The 8,877-nt window shown below is 34.8% G+C and overlaps 1 protein-coding gene across 3 annotated transcripts; it reads left to right on the plus strand.

The window, feature by feature from the left end:
* The first annotated feature begins 1,071 nt into the window (after window positions 1–1,071).
* On the plus strand, window positions 1,072–8,587 carry LOC127114551 (uncharacterized). Of its 3 annotated transcripts, XM_051046615.1 has the most exons (15): window positions 1,072–1,213; window positions 2,047–2,116; window positions 5,143–5,427; window positions 5,514–5,819; window positions 5,911–6,027; window positions 6,163–6,468; window positions 6,563–6,820; window positions 6,910–6,981; window positions 7,062–7,309; window positions 7,401–7,589; window positions 7,680–7,790; window positions 7,875–7,956; window positions 8,045–8,140; window positions 8,240–8,339; window positions 8,433–8,587. In XM_051046615.1, exons 3-14 carry the CDS (start codon window positions 5,143–5,145, stop codon window positions 8,336–8,338), a joined length of 2,169 nt encoding a protein of 722 aa, XP_050902572.1. In that variant the 5' UTR covers window positions 1,072–1,213; window positions 2,047–2,116; the 3' UTR covers window position 8,339; window positions 8,433–8,587. The 3 variants fall into 3 exon arrangements, with proteins under 3 accessions (XP_050902572.1, XP_050902573.1, XP_050902571.1); XM_051046616.1 differs by lacking the exons at window positions 1,072–1,213; window positions 2,047–2,116 and adding an exon at window positions 4,292–4,690; XM_051046614.1 differs by lacking the exons at window positions 1,072–1,213; window positions 2,047–2,116 and adding an exon at window positions 4,842–5,045.
* Window positions 8,588–8,877: the final 290 nt, after the last annotated feature.

Raw genomic sequence — 8,877 nt, forward strand, 5'->3', positions numbered from 1 at the left:
AATGTCTTAATTAATATTCCCAAAAAGAGGTATTTTTTTGTACGACCTACAAATATAGAATAATGGGAGAATCAACGTTCTTGATAAAAGGAAAGAATAGATTATGGAATACTTCAAAATTAGAAAGAGTTGTGTGTGACCATTTATTACTTGAAATGGAAGACAAAGAGAGTAAAATATGTGATGGAAACATTTCATCAACAACTACGAATGATCCATATTCAATGATTCACATGAAACAACATTAACCAAGATCAATAGATCATAAGAGCGTGATAGCGTCTCATAAACTAGCATTCTCATCAACATGTTAGCCTAACGGTACATACCACAAATGAGTCACAACCAAGATCATAAGCGCGTCAAAATGATAATGCGTTAATCACTACGCCAAAACAGGTTTTTGGCAGCGCCCCTTAGACAGCGCTTTTCTCCAAAAGCGCTGCTACACGTTAAAAAAAAATAAAAATAAGGAAACTGAATACGTAGATGGCTTAAAGCGCTGCTAAATGGATGGTCTTAGACAGCGCTTTTTAAAAGCGCTGCTAAATGGCCTACCTTAGACAGCGCTTTTGAGAAGGTCCACCGTATACAGCGCTTCTCCCAAAAGCGCTGTCTAAGGCCTTAAAATTATTTAAATTAATCACAACAAAAGCGCTGTCTAAGGCCTACCTTATACAGCGCTTTTTAGAAGGTCACCTTAGACAGCGCTTTTGGGAGAAGCGCTGTATAAGGCCTTAAAATTATTTAAATTAATCACAACAAAAGCGCTGTATAAGGCCTACCTTATACAGCGCTTTTGACAAGGTCACCTTATACAGCGCTTCTCCCAAAAGCGCTGTCTAAGGCCTTTTAAATTTTTAAAAAAAGCGCTGTATAAGGCCTACCTTATACAGCGCTTTTAGAAGCGCTGCTATTGACCCCTCCTGTGCCAGCGCTTTCCTTCAAAGCGCTGTCTAAGGCCATTTTAATAGCTTAGCCAGCGCTTTTCATAAAAGCGCTGTCTAAGGCCTTATTTACCAAATTTTTTTTTAGTAAATTATAATATATGAATTCATTCAGTACGTTAAGACCCATTTTGTTTCCCTCGCTCCCACAACCTTCTTCTCACTGCGTTCATACTCGTTGCGTTCATCATCACTGCTTCTCCCAAAACCTCCATTCTTGATTCCTGCGTTCATCACTCACTTCGTTCATCACCGTTTACATTTTTGTAAGTGCATTTTCTGTTCGTTTCATCTTTCTTTATTTAGGGCAGTTTATTAGTGATAAAGGTTTGCTTCTGGGTTGATTCTTTTGTGGTTCATGTGTTAGGGCAGTTGATTCTCTTGTGTTAGGGCAGTTGATTCTTTTGTGTGTTAGGGCAGTTGATTCTTTTGTGGTATGTTAACAAATGTATATATTTTTGATATTAATCACCATGTCAAAGGGAGATGGTTTGTGTTTGCTTCCATTAGGTTTCTATTATACTGATGATGAATTGTAGCAAGTGTTAAATGTGATTGTTAGCATTGGCGTGTAAGTTGGATAGGATTAGATAGAACTGTTAAAGGGAGATGGTGTTAGTGTTAATGAAATAGTTAATTAGTGTGGTTAGTGTTAGAATGAAAAACTGAAATGCAAGTTTAGAAAATGCAGGTCAGCTGTTAGACAGTTAAAGAAAGGCTAGCTTGTTAGAATGGGAATGATGTGAGTCAAAGTTAATTGAATGGAACTGCATTGACTTGGCTTGTGATTTTACCTTGTTGAATTGTTTTTTTTCTGATGCCATGAAACTGAACTGATTAAACTTGAATTATGTTGGACTGCTGAACTATATTGCACATTTGAACTACACTTGTTATTTGCTTGAATGTGTTGGACTGGTTTGGAAAATATTTTGCTAAGTTGGATTGGTATTAAATTGGTTTTTGACAATGCTGAACTAGTTTTGGATTGACATATTACCCTACTTGAATTGCTTGTACTTTAGTTGATTACTTTACTGACTGATTGATACATTGCTTGATCTGTTTAATGTCTAATAAGCTGTTGTTTATTTTATAGGGTGTTCATTTCCTTAGGACTCAATTGAGGACTATTGCTAACAAGCTTTGTTGACATCCACAATTAAAAGGTAGTAACTTATTGCCTCTTCTTCTTTTTTTCATAGAAATGACTTATAATATAAGCAATTATATGATAAACGCGGAAATAAGTTGTTTATTCATATAGGGTGTTAGTCCTCTAAATTATTTCCAATCATTTGACATTCAATCATAATAAATATCCAAATTGTCATGATTTTAATAGCATAACTACAACATAGTTATAGTTACTTCACTTCATAGTTAGTAGAAGAATAGATATATATAGTTAGGAAATTCTTCTTTATGTTGTTTTGAAATAGTTGCGTGAATAATTTAGGAAAACCATGGATAAAAAATGGATGTCTGCCGATCGATTGTCGAAAGAGTACGAGAATGGGGTATTGGAATTCGTTAAGTTTGCTGTTGAACATGTCAAAGACCCCAGTCGAATGAAATGTCCTTGCTTGGGTTGTTGTTATATGGGTCGGGTTGACGCAGATGGATTGAAATCGCATTTACTGATGCGTGGAATTGATCGAAGTTATACGTGTTGGATATTTCATGGTGAGAAAATTAACGAGAATGTTGAACAGAGGGAGAAAAGTAATACGACCTATGCTTCATACGACAAAGACACGGAAACATACGATTGTGATCGAGTTGAAGAGATTGTAGAAGCACTGGATGAAGATCTTCATGATTGTCCTGAAATGTTTGAGAGGATGGTAAGCGATGCAGAGAAACCGTTGTACAAAGGTTGCACTAAATTCTCAAGACTTTCTGCGGTATTAAAGTTGTACAACTTAAAGGTGAAAGATGTGCGTACTGAGTTTGGCAAGCCTTTTGCACATAAGATTGTGAAAGGTGGGTGGAAGAAAAGGTCGATATTTTTTGAATTGCCATATTGGAAGTCTTTGTACGTGAGACATTTTCTCGATGTTATGCATATTGAAAAAAACGTATTTGAAAGTGTTATCGGTACATTACTCAATATAAAAGGCAAGTCTAAGGATGGCCTTAAAGCAAGGCAGGACATGTTAAAAATGGGAATGAGAACTGAATTAGCACCCGTGAAGAAAGGAAGACGAACATATCTACCACCTGCCGCTTTTACTTTATCTAGAAAGGAGAAAAATTAATTTGTGTAAGTCTCTGAGTGAAGTTAAGGTTCCAGAAGGTTACTCATCTGATATCAGAAGACTTGTTTCTATGAAAGACCTCAAGTTGAAGAATTTGAAGACACATGATTGCCATGTTATAATGGAACATTTTCTACCGATAGGTATACGTTCTATTTTGCCAGAAAAAGTAAGAAGTGCCATAACTAAATTGTGTTTTTTCTTTAGGTCAATTTGTAGTAAGGTGATCGATCCCGAGATCTTACCAACACTACAAAAAGAGATTGTAATTACCTTGTGTGAGCTTGAAATGTATTTTCCTCCGTCTTTTTTTGACATAATGGTTCATTTAGTTGTTCATCTTGTGAAAGAGACACAGTTGTGTGGACCAGCTTATATGAGATGGATGTACCCTGCTGAACGGTATATGAAAATATTAAAAGGGTACGTGAAATCCCGAAGTCGACCAGAGGGTTGTATTGTTGAACGATACATTGTTGAAGAAGCTGTTGAGTTTTGTACTGAATATTTGTCTAACGTTCAATCGATTGGACTCCCCAGAGCTCAGATTTTCGACAAAATGGAAGGTAAAAAATTAATTGGGAATAAAATTGTGACAATATCAAGGGATGAACGGGATCAAGTTCATTTGTATGTTCTGCACAATAATAATGAGGTTGAGCCATATGTTGAAATGCACAAGGATGTACTCCGAAGGTTAAATCCGAACAGAAATGAAAATTGGATAGTTATAGAGCACAATCAAAGTTTCATACAATGGTTGAAGGATCATATTTATTTGAAGCGCTCTTCAGATCCTTCTTCGGTAACAGAAAGGTTGAGATGTTTGGCATATGGTCCAAGTTTGCATGTGTTTTCTCATAGCGCATATTCAATTAATGGATACACATTTTATACCAAAGAACAAGATGATAAGAGTACTATGCAAAATAGTGGTGTCACCGTGCTAGCTGAAGCAATGCATATATCAAGTATGAAGGACTTAAACCCCAAATATGCAAATTTGTCATATTTTGGAGTTATTGAGCACATTTGGGTGTTTGATTACGAGAAGTTTCAGATTCCCATCTTTGGTTGCAAGTGGGTGAATAGTAGTGGCATACGAATGGATAAGTCTGGATTTTTGCAAGTTGATCTTACTAGGGTGGGGTACAAAGATGAACCTTTTATTCTAGCATCTCAAGCTAAACAAGTGTTCTATGTGAATGACCCGAAGAGTACAAAATGGTCTATAGTGCTTTTCTCTAACAAAGTCACTGATGATAGCGGTGTCGATCAATGTGATATTGATGTTGAGAATGAGTCATGCATTAGACGGAATGAGTTGAATAGAAATGATGAAGTTGATGATCTTATACCGGATGAGTCATATATAAGAAACGATCATAATGAGGGAATTTGGATCAATTCATCCGTACGCATTGCTAAGAAACAAGTGATTAATATTCCAACAAAGAAAAGAAAGAGATGTTAGTGACTTAGGTAAATTATCCATGGTTTCTTTATTCTTTTGTTTTCAATTGCTTTGATTATAAGTTATATCTGATAATGCATGATTTCATTATATTTTTGTTTTCAATTGCTTTGATTATAAGTTATATCTGATAATGCATGATTTCTTTATATTTTTGAATCGTGATGAGTTTTAATGCATGTGATTAATGAAAATAGACTTTCTCCACGATTCCGGAGCCAATGGTATACTTTGTTTTTCGATTCGGACAACTTTTTCCCTGATTTTACTGTTGCTGTACTGTTACAAAAAACATGCTTCCACTCGGAATTTGGACGAATCGAGTTCATTTTTGAGTCCTTTGGCCCGTTTGTAGGCTACCATGTAATTTTCGTCCAATTCAATACACTTTGACTTTGACACTTACTTGATTTGTATTCATATTTGCTTAATATTGTGTTTATGTTTTTCTTTATTACAGATGGCTAGTAACGAGGATCACCCACATGGTGATGAGACCGTTGGTGGTGCGGAAAGGGAAATTAAACGTGGAATAACGGTTATGAAGAAAGTTATTCGAGATAGAGATCGAGGCGTTTTAATAAAAGTGCATTGGAACGAAGGTGGACAACTAATTGAGCCTAACGGTTCAACATTGACAAGTTTTATTGGTGCATTGGTAAGGAATGAAGTTCCAATTACTTGTGATAATTGGAGAAATAAACAATTGAACGAAGCTAAAGACAAAATATGGAGTGAGATAAAGGTACCATATGTGATGTTATTTGTTTTTAATGACGATTATGTCTTTAAATTAATTGTACTAACGCAATGTGTGTATGTTTTTCGTAGAGGTGTTTCGACATCGAAGAAAACAGAAGAGATCATTGTCTCAAATTGGCCGGAAAGTTACTAAGAGGGTTTAGAACCTTTTTATCAACCACCTTTCTTAGGGATACGGAAGGTACTTTTGTTGATGCAGAGCTTCCATCTAAATATGCAAGTTTGATTTCACCTAAAGAATGGGAAACGTTTAAATCCAAACGAAAAACCCAAGAATTTAAGAGTGTAAGTGAAACAAACCGGCAAAGAGCATCAAGTCCGGCGTATCCCTATAGAAAAGGGCGTGTTGGATATGGACGCTTAGAGCAGTCTATAGTAAGTATCTATAAATTGCATTGATATACTTGTTATATTTGATCATATTTTGTCATGAGTTATATTTGATCATATTATGCTTAATGTGTAGTTAACAAAGGAGAATAGTTCTGAAACATCTCTTCCGGCACATGTTTTGTGGAAGGAAGCCCGTGTCGGTAAGGATGGAAAGATTAAAGAAGACGTTCAACAAGTATTTGAGAAATGTGTAAGTATAGCATTATTTAAGACAATAACACTTTGACTTTGACACTTTTGAATCGTCCAATTTCGAACACTTTGACTTTGACACTTACTTAAGACAATAACATTACTATTGTGTGTATGTTCATATGATTTTCAGGAGACTCTATCTCAATCTATAGTTCCATATGAAGACACTGATTGCAGGAGCATACTGAGTCGAGCATTAGATGTTCCCGAGTATTCTGGTCGGGTGAGGGGCAAGGGATTTGGGATCACTCAAAAATCCTTGAATATTAAAAAACAAAAGACTCCTAGCAATAAAGAACTGCAGCAAACTTTGGAAGCATTAAAAGCTGAAGATCTTGAATTAAGAAAGGAAAGAGAAAGAGATCGAGCAGCGGGTTTTAAAGATACTAGTGACAAAGATAGTATCAATTGTAATTTTCAACCGACTATTCCAGAGGTAATTATATATCTTATTATGAAATTAAATTAGCTTAATTTATTTAATTGTCATATATACACATTAAAAATGTCATATTTATTATTGGTTTTAGGGCATTTCACCTTGTCACCTCTACTTAGCGAGACCGACTTATCGGATGGTTGGCAAGGGGAAAGTTCATAACAATTTGGGTGAATTACTTCACACTAAACCGCTCCCTACTGGATCTTTGAAAGTCTCGGTTGATATTGCTTTGGAGAAGGATGCGTTATTACCACATCCTGACGATGTTTCGGATGCAACTTTATTGGGAGATGCCATAGGTTCATTTGTTGCATGGCCGACAGACCTCATTATCGTAGGATATGAGGTATGCTTAAAACCATTATGAACCTTTAGGTATTCAAATTTTTTACGCGCATTTTACGTACACATTTTTTACATGTTAATGTTAATTAGACTCCCACAAAATCCAAAGCAAAAGATAAGGGGATTGCGCGGGAAATCGAGTCAGTTGCATCGCAAAAAGAGGTACATCACAATTATATGCTATTTAGATTCCTGTTAATTCGTCATCTTACACTTCACCTTACTAATTATATGATATTTAGATTCCTGTTGCTAAGAAGACTGAAATTTCCAAGAGGACCGGGGCTAAAAAGAAAAATCCTTCCAAGTATAGAGCGTGCCTCCATACATATTTAGAAACGACAGATATTTCGGATGGATGTGTTCGTTTAATACCTATGGATGGAGCTATTTTTGGTTTTGAGTATGCCGAGCCATTGGGTAAAGAGGATTTTGATCAAATTTTGTATCATACGCAATTAAGCGTTGGTGTTATCAACACATACATGAGGTATATCCGATCTACTTTGTTTAAATTCTTGAACAAGTTATTTACTCGTTTCATATGAATAGTCTAAATGTTAATGATGTTTTTATATAAGGTATTTATATGACAAATTGATGGGTCCGCGTGGGTTGGAGCAAAGATTCTCATTCTTAAATCCCATGAAAACGAACTTAACCGAAATGATAAGAAAACCAGATGAAGTCAGGACGTATGTAGTCGAGCGCTTTATGGCCGACACAGATAGAGAAAAGTTGTTCTTTTTACCGTTTAATACCGGCGACGGGTTAGTTCTTCAATCTAAATTCATCTGTTATAATTTTTCATATTTTGACGTCGTGTAGAAAGTTTCCATCTAACATTTGTTTTATTACAGTGGACATTGGTTGTTGGTCGCGATAAATCCTTTTAAAGAAATTGTGTATTATTTGGATTCTTTACACAATGATTGGACAACATACCCTGCTATGAAGACGATAGTTGACACGTAAGTGCAAATAACCCAATATTCGTGTGTATACTTATTTATTTATGTGAATTGTTCTAAATATTCGTTTATATTTCATTATAGCATTATACAAACTGTTCGAGCACAAAGAAAAATTCAAGTACCAAAGAGAAAAGCCAATAACATTACATGGAATAGAGTGGAGGTATATTAATTATCACAATTTTGATTATATTAGTGATGACACATGATAAAACTTAGGATATTTATCCATATTGTTTTTCCATGTGTAGTGTCCTCGACAGCGTAATAATATAGATTGTGGATATTACACGTTGAGGTTTATGAAAGAAACTCTTCTTATGGATCGAACAGATATTCCATCTGATGTATGGATTTCTAACTTATGAGTTATTTTCATATTTAACACATATTTCTCATAATTAAATAGATTTAACTAAATCATACTATGTTATATTATTATGTAGTACTTTGATGAATATAGATGTGCTTATTACTCAAAAGATCAGTTGGATGAAATTAAAGAGGAATTGTGTCAATTCATTATCGAGCTACAGGTTTTGTGAGGTATTGAACTCTTACTTTAATTTTGAATGTGATCTGAATAACTTTGAGTGAATTCCATTTGCTTACTACAATCTTTATTTGGTGTTGTTTCAGGTTATATAGCATATTTAGAAGATAGAACTAGAATGTGTTGAAATACATTTTGATTAGCATTTTTGGAGGTTATTAGAAATGTGTAGATTTTTTGTAAAGGCAAACATTTTCAAGTATATATATAAATACTCAAAAAACTGCTGAAATTAGAAGTATATTGTGTTGAACTATAATGTGTTTATAATGCATATAGATTTTCAAGTATATGTGCATATTCAGAAGATAGAACTACAATGTGTTGAACTATAAGGTGCATATAGATTGGATTCAAGCTCCAATTTATGAAAATCTGCTGAAATTTGCAATTTACAGGTGCTAAATAATGTGGTGAAAACGTATAAAAAGATCCTCCAAAATTTGGAGTCTTAGACAGCGCTTTTAGGCAAAAAGCGCTGGTAAAGGCATTTTAATTTTGACCTTAGACAACGCTTTTATCAAAAAAGCG

The sequence above is a fragment of the Lathyrus oleraceus genome, unplaced genomic scaffold (genome assembly GCF_024323335.1).
Source record: "Lathyrus oleraceus cultivar Zhongwan6 unplaced genomic scaffold, CAAS_Psat_ZW6_1.0 chrUn0568, whole genome shotgun sequence".
NCBI lineage: Eukaryota > Viridiplantae > Streptophyta > Magnoliopsida > Fabales > Fabaceae > Lathyrus > Lathyrus oleraceus.